Below are 24,624 nucleotides of genomic sequence, written 5' to 3'. Positions count from 1 at the left end.
TGGTGGCCTGGTAACTGTACACGCAGCCACACCCCCCAAAACACACTGCAGCTCCAACAGCCCTGACCCACCTTTCCTAAGGCTCACAGCCTTCGAATCCAGAACCGTCCCTTTAAGGACTACGCACTGTCAGACTAATTTCAAATGCTTCTCTAAGCTTCTCTAAAACCCCCTCTAGGGAGAGAGAAGCAGCAGGACTAAAATTTGCAAAACATCTTCTGGAGTCCAATCGCCCCATCCAGCATGCTGCTTCAGATAAGCAAATGGGTGAAGACAAAGTCAAAATTTCCAAACTACCTTGAAAAACAACCCTACCCAGATATGCTCAGCATAAACAAACAGCACTCTGCTCATCCCAGCGGCTATGTTTACTGACTCCTCCTTCTCCCAGGTCTTGCTCCATATCTAGCTCTTTCAGGAGTATTGGGGGCACTTATACACTGGTGATGCTTGGGAGGTACAGCCTTGCTGGTCCCTCTTATCTTCTCTGGAGGAGCCTCACCCTCACCCTGTCCATCCATGCGGGTGATAACATAAGGCTCTTTCATTTCTCACTTATACTTACAATGCTGTCATAACGGGACTCAGCCCAGTAACACCACACCCGGAAATGCTGTTAAAAAATATAAAATCCCAGGCCCCATCCCAGCCCCACTGAGAATTACATTCTCTAGAGAAGGACTCAGAAATCTATATTTTTAATAGTTTTTCCAGGTGATACTTTTTCAGTCTCTGGGAATTCTCCGCTGTACCAATTTTAACATTTTTAATTCTTTTTCTTAGTTCTAGCCTCCTAAGCACCCAGTCAAAATCTAAAGATGATATCAGCACAGCCTAGAGGGAAAGTCCCGGGCTCAGAAAGGTTTGGTTCGAGCACCAGCTGCATTACTCTCTACATGACTGTCATTTCAAACCCTGCAAATGAGGCAAAAGATCACCGTAATGCCTTTCAATGTCATACAAGAGCACCGTCAAATCACAGGCTCTGGGAGCTCTAAGGTTCTTTGGACTCCATGGGGGGAAATGTAGCTTTGAAAGACTATTTACAACTAATTAGGGCAGCTCTTGTAAAACTCTGTAAAATCAGATGTTAACTTGTAAAACCCTAATAAGATACAATAGAGATACAAATGATTTCCATCTAGCAGAAAAGATTAACTCTCAAGGTTATGATTTTATTGCCCATAGAATATTAACCAGTTTTGTATGTAATTTAGCAATGTTATCTCAGCATTCCTTCCTCACTATTGAAAAAATATATGTTTCCTTTATCTATCCAATTTTTAAACCAGTTTTATCATTTTGTTGGTTCCCCATTAATTAAACAAAACTTTGACAAACGCTCACTATCTGTATTTGTATGAGAACTGTTTTCACTTGAGCCACATAAATTCTGTTTTTTTTTCCTAGACTGAAAATGAACAGGGTGATAATTATGATCTCACAGCCCCACTGAGAGGATCAAATGAGAAAATACATTCAAATACTAGCTAGGACGTTTATGAGTTCTGTGAACTTGGGCAAATCGGCTAGCCTCTCTGTGCCTCAGTTTTCTCATCTATAAAATGGGGGAAATAATAGAATCTACTTCATAGGGTTGCTAGACAATGTTAGGAGAGTGTCTGACTATGAATATTTGCTAAATAAAATGAATAAATGTGAAAGAAATCTTTGCAAAGTATAAAGTATTTCTTTCTACAAATATCAGTTAACATTTTCTCCGGGACTATCTATGTGCACATGTGGTAAAACTCGGTAATTGTTAACCAAGATAATGGGCTTCTGAGAGTTCATAATACTAGTCTCTCTCCTTTTGGGTATATTCAGAAATTTTAATATTCATATTTCTTAACTAGCAAGGTGATACTATACACATCACAAGCTATTCAACCTCAGTTTCCCTTTCTATCAGTTGGAAATGGTGATGCCCAGGACAGGCAGACATTGGGAAGAGCTTTTGAAAAGCAGAGAATGATATTCTCATGTAATGGCTAGTGCCTGCCCATATTTGGGACAAAATAACAAATTCAGTAAGTAGTGTTTTGTTGTCTTTTGTTTTCAAAGAGCAAGAAAGAAAAGGGGAGAAGAGACAGCTCAAGCTGTCTCAGAACCAAGATTTCCAAAGCAGTGCTCACTCCACCTCTGACTCCAAAGGAATGGAAACAAACCAACATGCCAAAGGCATGGCCCTAAAGCCAAATAAGGGGCCCACAGGCAGAGGCATTCCTTTTTGAGGGAACAGAAAGTTTAAGGAAGGGGGAACTTTAAAGGTTGCTCCTGATGTAAAGAGTAGGAGATCTCCTCCTACTCCAAGGACTCACTTGAGCAAGCATCATTGCTGCTAGAGGCCCAGGTCCAGAAGCAATGCCGCAAAGCAAGATGGTGCCACCCACAAGCCTGGCATAAAGCCGAAGCATGTTGTCTTTAATCTTCTATTAAGGAAGTGTCCAAACAATGCATTAAATCAACACTCCTTGTCACCAAACGCATCCCATTACATCTTCTCCCAGTCCCCACGAGACCTGGCACCCTTCCGACCAGGCCCTGGTCCTGTGTTTTGCTTTTGTGTTGTCGACCAAAGGATGTTTGGATGAGCACTGGTTACTCCTTTGACCAGCAGGGTCTTTATTTAATCCTCTTCAGGCCTCGCTCTTGGCTGCCTCCACGAAGATGGAGTAACCTCTCTGTGCAAATAGGGCTGACCTCTTGGGATCAAGATGCTTAACTGTCAGGGACCCGAGAGGCCCTCCAAATGGCTCACCCAAGAAGAGTTTACGGGTTTGTTTTGCAGTGTCCTGTAAAGTACCCATTACAGGCACTTATTGGAATCGGATAAGAACAGTTCAGGGAAATGGGGTACTATGTTTACTACTTCTGAGAAAAATAAAGAAGTCGAAACCAGTTATCACGAGCAACCAAACCCATTTCCGATAGCAACAAGTTTCTGGTAAATCACCACAGTTATCAGATTAATGTGAAGGGAAGGGCCAATGCAAGAGGCAATGGTTCAGTTGTACAGATAAACTTGGGGGATAAGACACAGGAAAAGTGAAGAAAAGAAATCTCTAAGATCACAGGACTTATGAAAATATGCTTAGAAAAAGGGGAGTAGGTGGGCTATCCCACGAATAAAAGCAAACAAAGAAAAAGCAAAGACCACAAACCAACCTACCCTAAATGTGGGTTCTTGGTCCCTTTTAGGCTCTGATTAAATATCCCAGTAGCTCTGATAAACCTTGACCAATGTTTCTTAGCATCCTAAAGCACAAATCACAGTGAATGCACAAGTCAGGAAGGTTAGAACTTGGAAAGTCCTCGTAGAACGTAGTGGACATACGTTGTCCTGCACTGCCCAGCAGCCCTGCTACTTTCTTGGGAAAACAGTGCCAAATTTACATTTAGAGAAATGTTCCCCTCTTGCTGCATGCTGACTGGGCCCATCTGGAGTCAGTCATAACAAGTCAGGACAATCAGGTCTCATTTCACTGAATTTCTAGATGAGTGACACCGGTAAAAATGGCTGGAGCTGAGACACACCATTGGTGGTGCCTGAAGATGATGTTGAAATCTCAGCCTCTGCTTACTGATGCTGAATCGAACCTCAGAGACAGAGTTTCGGGTGAAGTAGAAAGAATAGTGTTACTGCTGTGCCAGGCAAAGGGGACCACAGCAGGCTCCTACACTTGAAAACCATGTATCCCAATCCGGATGGATTTTTTTTTTTTTTTTTTTTTTTTTTTTTGGCTGCTTTGGGTCTTCGTTGCTGCGCACAGGCTTTCTCTAGTTGCAGCTAGTGGGGGGCTACTCTTCCTTGTGGTGCGCAGGCTTCTCATTGCGGTGGCTTCTCTTGTTGCGGAGCACGGGCTCTAGGCACGTGGGCTCAGTAGTTGTGGCTCGCAGGCGCTAGAGCGCAGGCTCAGTAGTTGTGGCACACGGGCTCAGTTGCTCCACAGCATGTGGGATCTTCCCGGACCAGGGCTCGAACCCATGTCCTCTGCATCAGGCAGGCAGATTGTTGACCACTGCGCCACCAGAGAAGTCCCCAACCTGGATCTGATGAGGGGTTTTATAACAGTGGTTCAAGGGTGGGGTCGCTGACAAGATCAGGGTGTACACACAGGCCTGCACTCCCTTAATCCCAGGTCTCAGGTCTCCTAATCTTGATGAGCTTCTCGGGTCCCTTTAATCTCGCCTCAGGCAGTTTCTGGGCTGCTCCTCCCTTGATTAGCAGCTGTTCGAATCTGCCTTTTGGAACTCAGGGAAGGTCACGGAGGCTGGAGTCTTGCCTACAAGAAATGGGGAACAAAAAGGCCTCCGTGCCCGGGAGTCCCACAGGGTCCTGCTCAGTTTCAAAGAGACTCTCTATGAATTCCTAGACCCTGTCCTTTTCAAGCCCTAGTTCTTCAGCTTTTCCCTCACTCTATGTGTTGCCTCATATGCTTCCCATAAAGTTTTTTTGGAGGGGAGGGGGACTGCTGAATAAATGGCAGAGTCTACTGCAACAAAAAATCTTTACATGTCACCCTCTCTGTTCAGTGCTTACCCCCATTCCATTCTCATGGATGAAAAATTTGAAAAAGAGGAAAAGCAACTTCCCAACATCACAGAATTATATTTGGCTTCTAAACTCGTCAGCCTAAATGAACGAAAGCTACCTAAACATCAGCGTCAGCAGTAGATAAGCCAAGAGTTAGGCCATCCAGACACTCCCAAAAGGCAGAGAGGAAGGATGTTCATGCAAACTCATCAATGAACGCTTTTTAAGCAGCATAATATGGTACAAACTGCGGGGCACATGGCCTTGGGAAGACCAAGTTCCTCCTGGCTTGAATTCATCATGTATTTGCTCTGGATTCTTGGCCAAGCTGCAGTGCCTCTTCGGAACACCCATTCCACAAATATTTAATGGAGGCCAATCATGTGCCAGGCACTGTGCTGGGGGACGTGAAGGAGGCAAGCACAGCTTTCCTGCCCTGCGCATGGCACCTCGCTCATGAAGATGAGAGGAGGCTGAAGGGCGGCAGCTTATGCCACCCCAGACATGCCACTTTAGCATAAGGATCATTCTGAGCTGAAGGCAACTGAGAAGAAGCAGATACAAGAAAAGCTCCTTGCCCTCCTATTTGCCTAAAAGCAGGTCATCAGTTCTCAAAGGTGTCCCTCCTCCTCTCTCTACCAGGAAGGACAAAAGTTAATCACCAGAGACAACTTTAAACCCCGTCAGCCTGGAGACGGCACCAGAGGAATCCACACAACAAACTTTAAAAACTAGCCTTTATCTATCATTTCCCAAATATTTACCTTCCCACAGTGTACGGCCTTTAGAAGCCTAAAACCTCTTTCCTTTTTCCTAACCTTTCTCTACAAACTTATTGTTCTTTGTTAAAGATGCTACAGAAGCCTCAATTCTGTGTCACTCATTTTTCTCTGGGTATCTCCCATGTATACATGTTAATAAACTTCTGTTTGTTTCTCTTTTGTTACAGGGTACCCAGCAGAGAACTTAAAAAGGAAGACAGAAAATTATTGCCTCCTTTCCAAAGTCATCTGTGAAAGTACTTTGCAAACACTAACAGGCCACACAGAAGGTAGGTATTACTCTTTGGTCCCTAGAAACCAAGTCTCTATATTACAACCTATCTTCCTTCCTTCCTAGAACTGCTGCAAACCACAGCTGCAATCAACTTCCAATTTCCCCTAACAAGCTGCCTACACAGCTTCGGAGGAGGGGTGCCTGTGCGTGCGTGCGTGCGTGTGTGCTCACGCGCATGCGCGTATGTTGAGCACAGAGAGAAAGGGCCGCCTAGGGATCAGGAACTCAGTATCCTCAACACTGCTGATCTCCTCTTCCACAGCCATATTCCTATCACCACATAACTGAAAGGCCAGTTTAACCTTCACATTCTTACCCAAGCCCCAAAGCCAGCATCGATAAGAGATCAAGAGTTTCTAGAACACAAGGGGTCTGACATCTTTCCCAACACTTAGATCTCCTCCTTCTCTAGCACTCCAGTCTTCCTCCAAAGGAATCCCTTTCCATGACTTGTCCTTCCTTTCCTGGGAAGGGGGGCAGGGGGGCGGCCTTGGAAAAAGAAACCAAGCCTGATATAATGCAGTCATTATAGCCTCTTTGGCCCATCTAGACCTCTCTCCAGGGAGACTGATGCAAGAGGAGAAAACGTGGGGGCCGCCAGTTTCCTGCAAACCCGTAACCCCGGGGGTAAAAGAAGGAGGAAAAGGGGGCAGTGGGGCACATGGGAGCCATGGAGAGGACTGGAAGGGAGCCATAAGTACAGAAGTCATAAAGACCCATTTCTCCTTAAACTGGCTCAGGAAAGCCTGGCCCAGCTCCACCCACTCAATGATATCATTGTTTTCAACAAAAGCTGGTTTGAGAACCCGAAGGGAGACCCCCAGCGAGGCCTCTCCAGTTCCTGGGAGATCAATCAAGTGCTCAGAATTGTAGATAAGGGGGGAAGTCTATGTAAGGGTGCAAATTACAGAGATAACCAGGGTAAGGACAGACTTCGCTTCTGCCAGGACTTTTAGGGTCACGGAAAGAGTATAGGATGCTACTTGTCACATAGATTTTATCAGTGGATTCCCCACCACCAGAGTTGATGACTGGAGATTATTACCTTCAACTAATGAGAAAACTAAAGATCTAAGAAGTTGGCTTATCCGAGGTCCCACCACAAACTAAGGACAAACACGGGGACTTGTACCACTGTCCTGCTACTTACTCAAGCCCGGAACCTCAGATTGGCCTTTGAATCCATCCCCTTCCTCAGCTCATATCCAACCCATCTCCCAGTCTCCATGATTCCACCCTATAAGTATCTCTGGAATCTGTCCCCTTCTCTCCATATCTGCAACCACTTCCTTATATTAGATCACCATAATTACCCCCTCAGATTAAAATAAAGCTTTAGAATGGGTCTTATTACTATCGCCAGTCTTGCCCTTTCCAATCCATCCTCCACACTGTAGTCTAAGTAATTTTTCTCACATGCACTTTGGATGCTGTCACTATCTGGCTTTTAAAATTTCTTCATCGGCTCCCCATTGTCCTCAAGATACACACCCAATCCTTTTAAGGAGCCTACAAGGCCCTTCGAGGACTCGCCCCTGCCTACCTGGACAACCTCTTCTCTCACCGTTTCCTTCGTCCCTCTTGCTCTCTGCTCTAACCACAAAGAACATCTTTTCATCATCAACAAAGGCCTTAGAGCCTTTGTTCCTGCTACTTGCCCTGCGTGGAACCCATCCCCCTCGTATAAGCCACAACTCTACCACCACCCTACTTCTCCTTTTACTTCGCTTCCTCCTAGAAGCCTTCGCAGGCCCTCAATCCAGGGTAGGTTCCCCTTCCCCATGCTCCCATGGTACCTTCTACTTCCCCCAACATAGCCTGTCCCAGACTGCTCAGTAATGGTTGGATTATCTCTCTCCTCCACTAAGCCCTAAGCCTCATGATGGCAAGCTGTGTTTGCTTGCCGTTACTCTTCCAGGAATACCCAGGACCTAGCCCAATGCCAGCCACCAAACTGGCACGCACAATATTTGCTAAATGAAGGAAGAGAAGGTAAGAGAGAAAGGAAGTTAAGAATTCCCAATGAGTAACCCAGAGCTCAAGCCCTGGAGACTCAATACACTGGAGACTCTTGTCAGAAAAACCACGGGTTCTCTGACCCAATACCTACTCCCAGTTGAGTTTGAGCAAGACCTGCAACTTGCTCCGGGGTGCCCAAAAGCCTATTCATTTAGCATCCAAGGTATCAGCCAGAGGTCTGTGTATGTCACTGAGTTCTAAATAGAGAAAGAGTAAAGGTTACATTCTTAAAATCAGAGTATCTCCTGGGCAAAATGTAAACGTGGCTTCATTCTCGGGACAGAACCAGTCCAGAGGCCTCAGAACTGGCCTCCTCCTGTAGACATTTCCCCGGGGATGATCACGCTCCATGTCCTAAGCACACAGGTTGGAGAGTAGAAATCCAGCTTCCAGGGAGTCTGCATGAAGAGCCTAGGCACATCCTTGAAGATGAAAACAGAGGTCTGGAAGGGGGGACCTTCAGCACATCTCCCAAGTCCTAATGTAGATCCATCCTGCCCACTAGACCCTGCTTCTCAGGAGACTCCCCCAACTCCCCGAGTTATGAAGAAGCCATCTTGGCCTTGGGCTCAGCCCCTTGCAGTCCACGGCTCCATCCGCCAGGTACACCTCCACCCACTGGGCTCAGCCCAAGTTTCCCTTCGACGGCGAGGGGTTGGGGAAGAACTTCTTCTCATCCGAGGTGCAGAAACCACAGCTCAGCTTTAAATTGCACCTCAAGCCTCTTTCCTAAAAATACCCCATCTACCTCTCTGACAATATGGTTTTACCAGAGGCAAGAGAAAGCCCAACTCAAAGTAAAAAATAAGAGAACAAAAAAATTTGAACTCTAAGCCACTCAAATCCTCAGGTAGCCCAGCTGTGGAAGGGAGAGAAACCCCTTTCCCACTGCCACATACCACTCTTCTGAATTATAATGATTTGGCTAGCTGGAATCCTGAATTCCTAAGAGCTTATTAGCACTCCAGTTTTGGTTCCCCTAGATCCAGACCAAATATTTATATATTAATTTCTCAGTCTGAATTCCTTTCTCATTCTTCCACTCATCTCTCTTCCCTCCCTCATCCGAAGCCTCCCCTCCTTGCTCCCACAAGACAGAGCTGCAAGGTACCCTCCTGAGGGAAGTTTTCTCTAACCCCCAGGGAGAAATTCCCCCTTCCTTATCGCCCCCTCAGCACTTTACTTTTAACGGTATTAAGTAAATTTGTAACCAACCTCGGATTATGCTGTTTGAGCATTTTCTCTCCCTTAGAGAGTAAAGGGCCAGAGGGCAAGGATATGGTCTTTGCATCTGCTCCCTATAGCACCAAGCATAGGACTTTACACACAGGTGCTCAATCAATATTTGCTGAAATCAATACTACAAAGCTACAGTAATCAAAATAGCATGGTGTTGGCACAAAACAGACATATGGATCAATGGAACAGAATAGAGAGCCCAGAAATAAACCCACACACCTACGGTTAATTAATCTTCGACAAAGGAGGCAAGAATATACAATGGGAAAAAGACGGTCTCTTCAGCAAGTGGTGTTGGGAAACTTGGACAGCCACATGTAAACCAATGAAGTTATAACACACCCTCTCACCATACACAATAATAAACTCAAAATGGCTTAAAGACTTAAACATAAGACCTGACACTATAAACTCCTACAAGAGAACATAGGCAAAACATTCTCTAACATAAATTGTACCAATGTTTCCTTAGGTCAGTCTCCCAAGGCAATAGAAATTAAAAGCAAAAATAAACAAATGGGACCTAATCAAACTTACAAGCTTTTGCACAGCAAAGGAAACCATAAACAAAATGAAAAGACAACCTTCAAAATGGGAGAAAATATTTGCAAATGATGCAACTGACAAGGGCTTAATTTCCAAAATATACAAACAGTTCATACAACGCAACAACAAAAAAAACAAACAACCCTATCCAAAAATGCACAGAAGACCTAAACAGACATTTCTCCTAAGAAGACATACAGATGGCCAACAGGCACATGAAAAGATGCTCAACATCACTAATTATTAGAGAAATGCAAATCAAAACTACAAGGAGGTATCACCTCACACCAGTCAGAATGGCCATCATTAAAAAGTCTACAAATAACAAATGCTGGAGAGAATGTGGAAAAAAGGGAACCCTCCTACACTGTTGGTAGGAATATAAGTTGGTGCAGCCACTGTGGAAAACAGTATGGAGGTTCTTCAGAAAACTAAAAATAGAATTATCCTATGATCCAGCAATTCCACTCCTGGGCATATATCCAGACAAAACTATAATTCAGAAAGATACATGCATCCCTATGTTCATAGTAGCGCTATTCACAATAGCCAAGACATGGAAACAACCTAAATGTCCACTGATAGATGAATGGATAAAGAAGATGTGGTACACACTGCTATTTTTAAAATAGATAGCCAACAAGGGCCTACTGTAAAAAAAAATTTAAAAAAAATTTAAAAAGAACTATATGTCAGTAAATGTTAATAACATTAAAAAAAAGATGTGGCATACACACACACACACACACACACACACACACACACACACACACACACAATGGAATACTACTCAGCCATAAAAAAGAACAAAATAATGCCATTTGCAGCAACATGGGTGCACCTAGAGATTATCATACTAAGTGAAGCAAGTCAGACAGAGAAAGACAACTGCCATATGATATCACTTATATGTGAAATCTAAAATATAACACAAATGAACCTATCTATGAAACAGAAACAGAATCACAGACATAGAGAACAGACTGGTGGCTGCCGGGGGGGGGGGGTCGGGGGAGGGATGGAGTGGGAGGTTGGGGTTAGCAGATGTAAGCTTTTATAGAATGGATAAACAACAAGGTCCTACTGTATAGCACAGAGAACTATATTCAATATCCTATAATAAGTCACAATGGGAAGGAATATTAAAAAAAAGAATGCATATATGTATAACTGAATCACTTTGCTGTACAGCAGTAATTAATACAACACTGTAAATCAACTATATTTCAATTTTTTAAAAAATCTGCTGAAATCAAACTTGTAGAGTGGAGTCAAGTTAGCTCTGGTTTATAAGGCAGGAGATCCATCAACTGATGAACAGATAAACACAATGTAGTACATCTATACAGTGGAATATTATAAAGCAATAAAAAGTAATGAGGTACAGATGCATGCTATACAACTTGGATAAATCTCAAAAACATTACACAGTGAAAGAAACCAGTCACAAAAAACCAATATTGTATAATCCCATTTATATGAAATACCCAGAATAAGCAAATCTATAGTGACAGATAGCAGATTAATGGTTGCCTAGAGCTGATGGCGTTGGGGGAACGTTGTGGGTAACCAGTCATATTAGTTTGCTAAGGCTGCCTTAACAAAGTGCCACAACTGAGAGGTTTAAAAAACAGGAATTTATTGTCTCACAGTTCTAAAAGTTAAGCCTAAGATTAAGGTGTTGGCAGGGCCATGCTCCCTTTGAAGGTACTAGGGAAGGATCTGTTCCAGGCCTCTCTCCTAGCTTCTGGCATTTCCTTGGCTTGTGGCCACATAACTCTAATCTTCATATGGCATTCTCCCTCTGTGCGTGTCTGTGTCCAAATTTCCCCTATTTATAAGGACACCAGTCATATTGGATTAGGTGCAATCCTACTCCAGGATGACCTCATCCCAACTAACTACATCCACAATGACTATCTCCAAATAAGGACACTCTGAGGTATCAATACAAGGGGTTAGGACTTTGACATATGAATTTTGGGGGGGGGGACATATTCAATCCATAACACTGCTAATGGCTTCTTTTTGGGGTGATGAAAATGTTCAAAAATTAGAATATGATGATGGTTGCACAACTCTGTAAATATACTAAAAAACATTGAATGGCATATTTATATAAATGGATCAGCTGTATGGTATGTAAGTTACATCTCAATAAAGCTGTTAAAAAAAAAAAAGCAGGAGAGTTGGGTTTAAAGATTCTGCCCAAGCTCAATAACCAACCCATTGGTGAGAGTGTGTGAAACAAATTCTCTCAACACAGGTGGTGGATTTAACTTACAGAGAAGCCAAAGGCAAAGTGCCTTTATCTACCTGTTCTGTGTAAATTCCCTGTGACCCAGTGATTCACATCTAGGAGGTGATTCTCTAGAAGTACCTCTCAAAGAACATGAAGGTGTCCACTCCAGCACTATTTGTAAAAATGAAAAAAAAAAAAGAAAAGAAAAAAAATAGTTTGAATGCCCATCAATATGGGGTGATTAAATTGATCATGACATCTTGATTATTACTGAATCTGAGTGATGGGTATAAGGGATTCATTATATCATTCTCTCTACTTCTATGTGCATTTGATAATTTTCCATTATACGAAGTTCTAAAAGTTAATTATGGCATATGCATACAATGTACCATCATATAGCCGTATGATCTCAAAAATTTACATGGAAATGTATCCAAAATATACTCCCATACTGTGCTGTATGAACGTAAAATGGTACAGCCTTTGGGAAGGAATCTGTGGAATGGGAGGTACAATTTGTCAAAATTTAAAACATTTTAGACATATATGCTATATGACCTTGCAACTCTATTGCTAGGTATTAATCCTACAGAAATACTTGCAAATGTACTCAAAGATTATGTATAAACCTATTACTGCAGCATTATTTGTAATAGCAAGAAATTAGAAAACTGTCTATTAATAGGCAAATTTTTAAATTCCGGTTCATCCATTCAGTGGAATCCTATGTCATCATTAAGAAGAATGAAATAGGTCTATAATTATGCTAATGTGGAAAGATATTGAAGAGATAAAATAAAAAAGCAAATTATAGAATGGTACATAAAGTATGATCTCATTTATTTTAAAACTCTATTACTTATGTAATTTTTTGCTAGAATTTTATTATCAAAGTTTCAAACACTCCAAAAGTTCTTCTGTAAATTTTTAAAAATAATTGATGATTGCCCATGTTATATTTCCAAATGAAAAAAAAAATAGGTAATAAAACTTAGGATATAGTATAACCCCATTTGGATAAACTTACATGGAAATTTATACAGGGTTAAAATAAAAATCCATATGAAACAGTATGTTCAGGGTAAATGTTCACTCACTGGATGCCAGCTATCGTTGTTATCTTAAGGTAAACAGCCTGATGGTCAAGGGTTCCTCAAACTCAAGAATCAACTCTCGACTTCCTCCAAGTACACAGCTTCCCTTCGCTCTGACAAGGGTCCATCTAAGGCCAACAGGGCAGCTGACAGCTTCCTCCCATTCATTTTACCCTGTGCTCCTGCTGAAGGGCCGCCAGGAGAAATAAGCTTGAGACAAAAGAAAACCATGGACATCCTTCCTGGCTACACAGGCAGCCCTGGCTGCGGGTCCCTGAAAGGAGATAGAGCCGGAACTGGTGAACAAATCCCAACCTCCTTATCAGACAGCTCAGAACCTTGCCAAGGGAGTGCCCAGGCACTGATTCTGCAGGCAGAGACAAGAGGTACAGTTTGGCCGCCTGGAGAACACTGCACAGCTGTATTCTCGAGATACAGTTAGGTCAAACTGAGCACGGCAGGGCAGCAGAATTGAGTTTCCTCCCAGGGGCAATGGGTTTTAAGGTCATCTTCCTAATTACATTTGGAAACCAGCTCAGGGGAATTCCCTCTTACTTCATTCTTAAATGTTTTTCCCATCCTGCAAAATACAAATAATAGCAACTATTTATTGGGCTCTCACAGTGCACCAGGCACAGTGTCCTTTAAGAGAACTGTGTTACTGAATATCACATGACACCTGATGAGGTGGCCACTATTACGAGCCCCATGATGTGGATGAGGAAACTGAGACTTGCATAGGTAAGCAACTTGCCAAAGCTTACACCTCCAGGAGGTGCAAGGAGCCAGCCTGACTCCTGTGTGCCTGGATTGCAGCACTACAGTCCACTGAAATCCAAATTCTAACCTAGGCCTAGGGAAGGCAGGAGGAAAGGGAAGAAGTAGGGCAGAGTAACAGAGAAGTAACACCAGTGTTCATCGAAGAAGAGCATACCAAGTAAGGACAGGGCATCCGAGAGGCAGTATGAGGCCACAGCTAAGACCCCGGGCTTGGAGTGCCCTTCCCACCCAGATGTCCTTGAACAAGTCACACGGCTCCATGCCTCAGGGTCCCCATCTGCCAAACAGGACTAACACAGGTACCTACACCTCACAGGGTTGCTGGGATGATTCAATTAGAGATTGCACAACAGAGCCTGCTACATAGGCATCTCCTATGTTGTAGCTATTACTACGGTTGACGATATCATTCTTCCTATCTGACCATCATTCCTCAGCCAGAAGCCGCCTGAAGGCAGACTGTGCATCAGACAACACGAGCTGGAACTTAGGAAATGCTGATGAACGGTAACCACACATGCTATGTCTCAATATGTTTTTCTCTTGCTACTCTTACTTGAAGACAGTCACAGGGGCCACATGCAATGCTTTGCGTCACCAAGACACTTTAGAAAACATCCGTTCTTGACTCTGCATTAATGAAACTTAGCATGTACTGAAAACCAGCTTATTTACGTGCCACGAGTGATACTACGCACAGCGTAATACATTATCGCTGGGACTTCCCTGGTGGTGCAGTGGTTAAGACTCCGCGCTCCCAATGCAGGGAGCCTAGGTTCGATCCCTGGTCAGGGAACTAGATCCCACATGCATGCCACAAGTAAGAGTTCACATGCCACATCTAAGAAGCCCCTGTGCCTCAACTAACGAGCTGGTGAGCCAAAACTAAGGGGCCCACCTGCTGCAACTAAGACCCGGCCCAACCAAAGAAGTAAATAAATAAATATATATTTTTAAATACATTATTGCTAAGGCTCACAAACCTGGTGTATTTGTTTCCTGTGCCTGATGTGTAACAAATTACCACAAACTAGGTGGCTCAAAACAACAGAAAGCTATTCTTTCACGGTTCTGGAGGTCAAGAGAGTGAAGGTGTTAGCAAGGCTGCACTCAGTCTAAGAGATTCCATTCCTGGCCTCTCCCAGCTTCCAGCGGCTGCCTGTATTCCTCGGCTTGTGGCTACATTACTCCCATCTCTGTGGTCACACTGCCTTCTCCTCTTCTGTCTGTCAGCAAATCTCCCTCTGCCTTCCTCTTACAGATATACTTGTGATTGAATTTACAGCCCACCCAGAAAATCCAGAATTATCTCCCCTTCTCAAAATCCTTAATATAGTCACACTTACAAAGATTCTTTTCTGCCACGTAAGACAGCATAGTCTCAGGTTCCAGGAATTAGAATGTGGGTCTCTGGGAGGGTGGGGAACATTTTTCAACTTACCTCATCCCACAATGAAGTTATTTTCTATTTTCTATGCAGGACATAGAGTATAGTAAGAAACAGACAGACCTGAGTGTGACTCCTGGATCTGCCTGACATTGAGTGAATTACTCAAATTCCTCACACTTGAGTCTCCCCATTTATAAAATATGAATACTAATATCTTCTAAAAAGAGTTGCCATGCGGATTAAATAAGATGGCATGTGAAGTGCCTCTGCACAGTGCCTGGCTCTCAGTAAATGCTAAGGAGTGAGCGTTATCGTGAACACAAATGAATAAACAACATTCAGAAGGCAAGTGACTTGCCGAAGGCCACCTAACCAGAAAGTGTCAGTGCCTGGAACTGAATCTGGGTCTCTCTGGCACCAAAGCCCAAGCATGTTCTACCCTATGGATTAGGCATTTCGGGCTTATGTGCTCACAGCCTTAAGAGGCAACACATCTAGGTTATTTCAATTGTGGATGCTACTTCATACTCTCTTCCGGCTACTGTACAGCTGCATCCCTTCAGATCACCACTTCTAGTTACTGAGACTGACTTTACACAGTCTACCCTAAGAAAGCAATATCATGTTTCCAATGATTTAGAAATACTGGAGACTCTGCTTATGCAGGGGTGCGGTTAAGAGTTTGGCTTGTACAAAATCACATCAGATTGGCTGGCAATCCATTTGGTCTGCAACTCCAGGGGTTCTGGACAATATGGGAATTATAACCGAAATCAATCTCCACCTACAAAGCTACAATTGGAAACTGCATTTCAAACAGGACCATGAGGTCTCTCTGGGGCAAGGTGCCTAGCCCAGCACTTAGAATTTAAATCCACCTAGGCATTCGCTGCCTCAGAGTCAACGCAGCAGGGTTAATTCCAGTTCCTGATACTTCAAAAAAATGTTTGAAGAAAATTTCAGACACTCACAGGGAGCTCTCTTCAAATTCTCATGTCCCCACCCATCCATCCAACCGTTTCCTCGGCACCGGTCTCCTCGGGTTATACAACATCGGCTGCGGGGAATGGGGAGTCCAGCTGTGTGCAGAGTTTGGAGAAAACATTCTGAATACTTTAGCTCTGCCAAATACTTGGTTAAAGAACGATATCCTCTAATTTCTTAAGCCATGTGTATTTTAAGTGAAATGTAATCCATATGTCTGTGACTCATTTAAATGCACTTCAGTGAAGCATGGTTCACCAAGAGCGCTGGGATATGTCTAAGCCTTTCTTAAGCTTCTCTTTGATCCAGGAAATTGAATTCTGCCAACGACAAATGAAGCTCCTGACAAGAGAGGGGCTAAGAGAGCTGTCCTTTATCCTAGATAAGATGTTAAAATCTATTCCTCACCCAGGAGGAAGCCGGGGAGAACGCCACAGCCTGGGTGATATGCAGAGTTTTGCTCCAGATCAGCTACGCATTTCCACCAGGCCTCCTTGGAAGAGAGGTGCGGCAGCAAGCGGTGGTAACCTACCCCATCTACTGCTGAAAACACTCCTCTTCTGCCTATTTCTCCCCTTCTTGGGTCCTCCAGTATTATACAACTCAAATAGGGATGAAGGGGAAAAAGCCCAGGAGCTAGATCACTCCATTAGCAGTGAATGTTAATTTTCCAGGACAATTAATTTTGTTGCTTGATTTCCAAGACAACAAAAGCAGTCTCCACCCCTAAGATATCTCTGAGGGACTGGTAAGAAGTTAGAGATACGAAGTGAGATGAAGGTCGGAAGTAGTGGTAGGTACAATCATCAGTAAACCTCCAAATGCCTAAATTCTGCCTTGACCATTACTATTCCCCATGAGGTCTGGAGGTAGATATGCACACAAAAGAAAACAAATATCCATTCTTATTAGCTAGCCTTATACAAACAGGATTTCTCTTTCGCTGAGCTGGAGCACAATGAATGGGGTGAGACCAAAGGACATCTCTCCTTTTCCCAAGCCAAAACCTAAATCTGGCATCATTTGGACTCAAGGAAGGAAGTCTACTGAAGAGATGAGAGTTGCAGAATGTGCTTCAGAGACTAGCAGAGAGAAGTATATAGATGGCCAGAGATCCTCTGGGCACAGCGCCCACTGGCTGAGCTGCTCATTTGCTTTTGAAGGTGATCTTGTAATGTAGTAATTGAGCCAGTGAGCATCCTGCAAGCAGGTTCAACAGTTCAGTGTGCCCTCCTCTTGGGAGAAAGTGGAGAAGGGAGAGAGCCAGGGCCTACATCTCCCTGGAGGCGACCAACTCCCCAGATGCCTACAGCTAAGGAAGATTCCATTTGATTTCAGCAAACAAACTGTTGTCCAATAGGGTTTCTGGATTGATGAGGCAGTCCTCAGAGCCTGGGGGAAATTACGTGGAGAAAAAAATATTATGGATTTATACCTCAAAATTGTGGGTTGTGGAAATAGCAGCCTATAATTTCTTCCCTGTAATTTCCCTTCTCGTGCTTATGTTGCCTAAACGGTGGGTCCTGAGCTATCAGTTCATCCCCAACTTCAAGGTCTGTGGTTTTGGGGGTATTTGCCTTTATTCCACTGTCCCCTATTTCCAGGAATGTCTACAGAACTGGAGAATAAATGCCCTGAGGCAGGGACCTCTTTTCCATTTTCCACTTATGTGGTATCCTTTCAATAGGTAGCACAGGAAAGGCTTTTAGAACCCAACTGGGACAAAACCCTCATTCGACAGATGAGAAAGTTGAGGCCCAGGAGGGCCAACTGGCTTGTTGACCAATTCCACATTGTCTGTCTCTGAGCTCAGTACTCTCTCCACTGTACCACACAGCCCTAATCACAAGTCAGGTTCTCCTAACGACAGCTATGTACCAACAGTGGCAAATGATGGATAGGTGTGAGTAAATGTAAGACTAGGGAACATATCAGAGCAGAGTACTACCTTCATCACATACAGGTGAGTCTACAAAAACACGTGTGGAGCAACATGTAGAGTATAATCTCATTTCTGCTCCTCCCTCAGCACAAAAACAGCAGCCTGGTGTGCTTCTGTGTGATTGTGCCGATGAGTATCTACGTGCGTGCTCTCACACGCAGAGAAAAGGTCCGTGGCAGGCTCACCAACTGTTCACAGGGGACTCTCCTTGTGGGTGGGAGACTTTCATTCTTTCACTCATTATATTCTGGTATTGCTACATGTTTTACAATGAGCACGTACTGCTTTTGCAATTTAAAAAAGCACAAGCTAGAAAAAACTAGTGGCTGCCATTTACTGGGTATGGAGTACAAACCAGGCACTGTGCTGACCCCCTGACGGGCACCATCTCATTTCATCCTCCCAGCGGCTCTACGGTGTGGGACTCTTATTATACCCCAGATAGGGAAACTGAGGCTGGAAGAGGACGTACAGTTAGTAAGTGGCGAGTCAGGATCTGAACCAGGACCCTCCAACATGAAAGCCGCATTGAGGTTAGCCCTACGATGTCACTCTATTCCACCTGCACTCAACAGAGAAAAGAGTGTGTGTCCCCCACGGGAATGTCATCCGTTTATCCGGAGTTGCTTCACAGCAGAAGAAGGCTGCCAGCTGCTGTGCTATGGAACTAAGGCACCTTGGGGTGTCTGCTGCCTGAGCTGAAGGCCCATTTGCTGTGCCCCTCTCTCCTGGCCTAACCCCCATGCTCCTCCATCCTCACTATGCTTGGCTGTCTCTCCATGTGTGAATTCCATTAGAGGCCTGCTCACTGCTATTTTGGGCCATGCATTAGCACATGGGCTTTGATTAGACGAGAGAAGGCCAGACACTTCAGGATGATGAAAAAGAAATTAGAAATGTCCTCTCCCTCCCCTCAGAGTCCCAGAAGCCCTTGTCCACAGCTCCTAGGAGGCCTGAGAATCCAATATATGAGGAGACGTACGTGGGGGGCAAGGGGAGGGAATGGAAACCCTCATAACCTATTAGGACCTTTGAACCCGGCTGTTCTTGCTCCTTGGAACTGTCGTCTCCCCGCTGTCCACGTGGCTCACTTCCTCGCCTCCTTCAGGTCTGGACTCAAATATCAATTCAACACCAAGGCCTGCTCTGGCCACCGTTCCCAGCACCTCCCTCCTGAACCCCTGCTCTCCAGAGCCCTTATGTTCCTTTTGTTTCTGCCACAGCGGTTGTCACTGGACATACTACACATTCACTTGTGTATTTATTGTTCCCCTCACTGAAATATAAGATCCAGGAAGGCAGAACTGTTTTATTCACAACTATATCTGCAGTACCTGCACTGGTGCCTGGAATGCTACAGATGCATCCAAGAGGGAAAAGATAAATGAACCAACTGAGGAAGCTGAGAACCAGAGCCTGAGGATCACTTAGCACAGGGCCTAGTTTCCCCCTCAAATATCACGGGATTATAAAAACTTTATAATTTTGATAAAATGTGAAAAATCAGAAAAGCAGCACCACCACCCCCAAGCTGTTTTGAATCCAGACTTGCACGCACCATGAATGAGAGGGCTTTTGGGAAGTAAACACACTAGGAAGTCATGTGCAGTTGGAGTTCCGCTTGCTAACACATGTTCAAAAACAAAAAGCCCAATTTAGACGAAAATAGCAGGAAGCCATCCCCAGGGATACCTGGTGAGGTCATATTGCTTGGCTCTGCTGCTTCCACTTTTGTCAAGTCTCCTGCCTGCTGCCAATTCAAGGACGCCAGGAATCACATCCAGGCCACTGCGGATCACTGGGAAACAAAAGAGCTCCAGGCAACAGACAACAGAACCCCATCTCCGGGCTCTCCTCTGGAACCTCAGTGTGGGACCGTAAAACATCACAATAGTAGTCAACTATTTACTGTGTTCTCTGTAAGCACTTTGCGTACATCACTGTACTCAGCCCTCACAACCACCCATATGAGGCTGGTGTTACTAGTCTCATTTTATAAGTGGGGACACTGAGATTCTAAAAGACGCAGCAATATGTCCCAGGTTACTCGGCTAGTAAGTTGAAACTGGGTTTCTGTGACTCCAAATCCAAGAACACAAATGATCCTCATTTCACCTCTCTCATTTACTTGCTGTGTGGCCTTAGACAGGTGCCTATCCTTCCCTGAGTTGAAGTTTCTGCTTCCATGCATAAGACTGCTGCACTCAGTGTTTTCTATGGCATCTTCACGCTCTAACTTCCTATGACCTCTTGCAAAGAGTCCAAAATACGAAGGAAAGATGAGTCCTGGGATCCCTGCTTGGCCAGTCCAACTCCAAAGAATTTGCCCATGACACTAACCCCATCACGTAGGCAGCCCAGAGGAAGCTGAGGGGTCAAATGCCCCAGCTGGTGGCAGAATAGGACAGATTAGACGGAGGTGGCAATAGGGAACAACAGACTAGAGCTAGAGGGTTAGGGCCATGAGAAACTGAAGAAGGCCCCTGAGAGAGACTAAAAACAGACCCTCTGGGGGCCTTTCCTGCAAGACCAAAGGAAGACAATGCAAGGAGAAATCCCAGGCAGATTTCTGGGCCTGCACCCTCTGCAGACACAGCCAGCTGGGTCTATTCCAGGGAAATGGGACAAAAGGAACACATTCTTGGGCTGGTTTTACTCCAGGAGTAACGTAGGAGGAAAGTAGCAAAAATGATTGAGATGCCCATCTTTCTGGCTTCCCGAAGGCCACCACATTCTGGAGGCAGAGGAAAGACTCGGATGAAGCCCGTTACTGCACAGGCTGCTTAAGTCATACTTTTACTGCACTTCCGACACCACTCATCCTCCTCTGAGAGTGTCCAAAAAGCCCAAATTTGGAATAATTTATATTCTTGCTTTCCACCCAAGCTTAGCAGTCATTCCCATCCTCCTGGATATGGGAAGGTCCCTATCCATCGCCTTCTTGGCAGGGATGCGTGTGATTACTCATCTGCTTCCAAGGGACTCCGGAGGCTGCCAAGAGGAGACAGGCAGTTCTGAGAGCCATGCAGCCTTATCTGCAAGGTCTGTGCGGCAGAATGTAAGTGGGACTGTTGGTGGGGAAATATCAGAAGCCCTCAGAGGACCCCGGCCAAGTAAGGAGAGCTCTCCAGTGGCCAAAGCAGATTGGGAATGGCCAAAGAATGGGCAAAAGACACAGCCGTGCCTTATGTCTATTCACCTGCTCGATAACGTGAATCCAGATACAGCTGCACTTGATGGCAAATCCATGTGGAAGTATTTCTGAGCCAGGCAGCCACCCAAGAGGAGTGAGGTTAGGAAGATGGAGGAACCAGCCCAATGAAGCCAGGAGACTGCTGACCATATGCCCTTATTGGCAGGAGCTCAGATGCAGCTGACCCAGAATGGACAGAGCAGCCAGGGTGTGAGCATCAAATCCCAGAACACTCCACCTTGCCTCTCTCCTTTCTGCTGTTTTCCTCTAATCTCCTTCACTTCCTGCTGTGCGCTGTGCTGGAGCTAGTAAGACAGCTGCCAACGTCCTCCAGCCCATCCCTCCCTTCATGTCTCCCACATACACACACTCACACACACTCACGTGCAGTGAATTCTAAGAGGCCCCAGAAATACAGCCTGAGGAAATTCAAGGAAGACGTTAAACAGTCCACTAATTTCACAGCAAGTCAAGAGACTGTGGAAATGCTGGCTCTGTAAGATGCTCCCCACAAAGGAACCCTAGCTTGAGAGCTTGGGTCACTTCGCTAACTGTTTCCTTACAAAACAGCGGCACCTGCGTCCGGCACTGACATGCAAGTGGGTTGTTTCATTTCAGACAAAGGAGAAGTCCACTTACTCATTCTTCTCCAGGTCCAGGATCAGTTCTCGCCCCTCAGCCATCACCCTGAGCTCAGCTTTGAGTGGATGCTAAAAGCAACAACAAAAGAATGTCAGTTCCTAAAAGCAGGGGACGAGGCTACCAGGAAGGGGCGCACGATCTAGCACAGGGCTCTGACCTGGATCCACAGGAACTGCATCGACAAAAAAGGCTCAATCTCATTTCCAGCCCAAACGTGAAATATCTTCACTCCCAGAAGGACCCAATTCCCCTCCCCCATCTGCATTCTCCTCAAAGACAAAGGAGAGAAACTCCAAGCCGAAATGTGGTTGTAAGCGCCTGCATGCAGGCCTGGTAAAGGCAAACCCTGAAAAACACGATCTTGGAAGACAAATTCTGAGTGGAGTTAGATCTGGCTTCAAGTGCTGGCTCCGACACTATAGTTGTGAATTGGGCACATTACCGAACCTCCCTACAACTCAGTTTCCTCATTTATAAAACAGAGGAGTAAGAGTCAACTTTATGGGGATCTTGTAAAGACTAAGTGACATGGTAAATGTAAAGAATTTATTACAGTGCTTGGCATACAGGAAGCCCGTTACATGTTGGCTGTTATCTAAAGTACCAGGGAAAGCCTCTTCATCATGGTCTCGTATTTTATTTTATATTGGCTCTCAGTTTGGATACCCCTCAATCATCTCAGAGGAGACAACTAGAAGAACCTCCTACTAAGGTTTTAAAGGTCTGAAAGATACATTTTACACACAGGAGAAAATTTGCTGAGGGCCGAAGCAGCTACACACCCAGAATAGACCATTTAAAGTCTCATACAAATGGCCAATAAGCATAAAAAACATGTTCAGCATCACTGGTAACTTTCCCTCACCCAAAAAGATTTTTTTAAGATATCTTTTAAAAAACCAAAGCAACAAAGATTTTTTTTAAACCATAAATCACAATGCAGTGGAGTATACTATAGAATGGGCACTCTCACACCCTACCAGTGAGAATTTCAGTCAATACTGGCTCACCGGAAAATAATCTGTCGGTATGGACCAAGAGTTTAAAAATGTTTAGGCCCTCTAACTCAGAAATAGAAGATTCTATCTGAAGGGAACAAATGGAACCACAGGCAATGCTTTATACACAAGGATGCTCATTACTTACAATAATGACTAATGAAATAGAACCTAAATGTCCAAAAATAGGAGAATGGTTAAATAACTGATAATCCATTCACATGACAAAACATTACACAGTCACTAAAAATGATGACTTTCAATGATTTTTAAATTATCAAGAAAGTACATATGATAATGATTAAGCACAAAGGTTTAAAACATAACATTGTATGTTTTATTCATTCACACTTTTGTAAAGGGACTAAAGTAGAGAGAAATAAACCAAAAGGTTACCATAGTTACTTCTCAGCAGTGAGAACATGAGTTAATTCTATTTTGTGCATTTTTCCATGTCTTTATAATGGCTTTATATATATATATATATATATATTTTTTTTTTTTTTGGACTGCGTTGGGTCTTCACTGCTGCACACGGGCTTTCTCTAGTTGCAGTGAGTGGGGGCTACTCTTCGTTGCAGTGCACGAGCTTCTCACTGCAATGGCTTCTCTTGTTGTGGAGCTCTAGGCACGCGGGCTTCAGTAGCTGTGGCGTGAGGGCTCAGAAGTTGTGGCTCGCGGGCTCTGGAGCGTAGGCTTGGTAGTTGTGGCGCACAGGCTTAGTTGCTCCACAGCATGTGGAACCTTCCTGGACCAGGGCTCGAACCTGTGTCCGCCGCACTGGAAGGCGGATTCTTAACTACTGCCCAGCAGGGAAGCCCAAGCTTCTACCCCTTTTAAGGTTGACCTCAAAGCTTAGTTCTGGCATGTATGAGAAAGTGGGTCACCTGCTTTGCCACCTCTGGTTGGCGCCTGCCTCTTCCAAGCACGTTTCTCTCCTTATCAACTTCAAACTCCACTTCCCATTAGGGTCCTGGGCATCCCTGAAACTTTTGTGCCACTGAGGGCTCTGATGAGATCCGAACATTGTGATCTAGAATGCTTATGCAACTCTGTCCTTTGCTGTTTTTTGCTAATTTATCCTACTCACTTCTCTTAACAAGGGACATTTCAAAAACATGGGGAGAGGAAGCTAGGGGGATGTTTACCCAATAACTTTCACTAAGAAATTCACTTCTCTGTTTCTGATGCCTATTTCTGATTCAGCTCCACCAATACCTATTTCTGGTCGCTGGTCCTTTGCCACTTCACTCTGGGGGGTCTGGAGCAAGGGCCCTGCCCAATCACATTAAGCATCAGAGACACAGTCCCAAGTGGGCATTTGAGGAAAAGCGCACAGCAACAGAGCTGTATCAATCCCTTATCCAAGAGGTAGGTGGCCAAGAGTCCACACAAAAAAATGAAAGTTGACACAGATCAAAGCACTTTCACTTCTCCCCCAAAGAGACACAAGCTGCAACATGAGTATGAACATTTATTTTTAAGTGGGTAATCCAAAAATATTTCTCTAGTCTGGAAGATGCTCAGACACTGATATTTAAGATATGATGTTTCCAGGGGACATTTCAAGCAAAACAATGAAATAGCACTGTAAGGATTTATGTAGTTTCCCTGTCCAGATTCACTCAGTTTTTGTCTTGCAACTCTACTCTGTGCTAGGAAGGGGCAACATCACCTCTCCTAGGAAGTGTAGGAGCTGACCCACTGCTTATACTTCCCCAGGGCAGGGTTAAATGCCTTTCTCTTTTGAGCTAGATTAAACAGATCTTCAGCTCCACAGGGTATTGGAAATCTGTCCTATATATCTGTACCCCTCTTAAGACATAGTACAATATTTAGCATATAGTGTTCAACTAACGTTTGATGAATGAAGTAATTACAAAATGAGAATAAGATGCCTGAGTGAGACCTACCTCTCCCTCTCTTGACATTCATTCATTTGTTCTTCAACAAATATTT

General features: G+C 44.3%; 1 protein-coding gene across 1 annotated transcript in view; it reads right to left on the bottom strand.

Moving 5' to 3' along the window:
• ADAM19 (ADAM metallopeptidase domain 19) overlaps positions 1–24,624 on the bottom strand; it is an 88,525-nt gene that overhangs the window by 59,528 nt on the left and 4,373 nt on the right. The window contains exon 3 of the mRNA XM_060008455.1: positions 21,665–21,735. Coding sequence (XP_059864438.1) covers positions 21,665–21,735 — 71 coding nt within the window. The remainder of the gene's footprint in view (positions 1–21,664; positions 21,736–24,624) is intronic.

The sequence above is a fragment of the Delphinus delphis genome, chromosome 3 (genome assembly GCF_949987515.2).
Source record: "Delphinus delphis chromosome 3, mDelDel1.2, whole genome shotgun sequence".
Lineage (NCBI taxonomy): Eukaryota > Metazoa > Chordata > Mammalia > Artiodactyla > Delphinidae > Delphinus > Delphinus delphis.
This window is presented reverse-complemented; position numbering and strand designations above follow the sequence as displayed.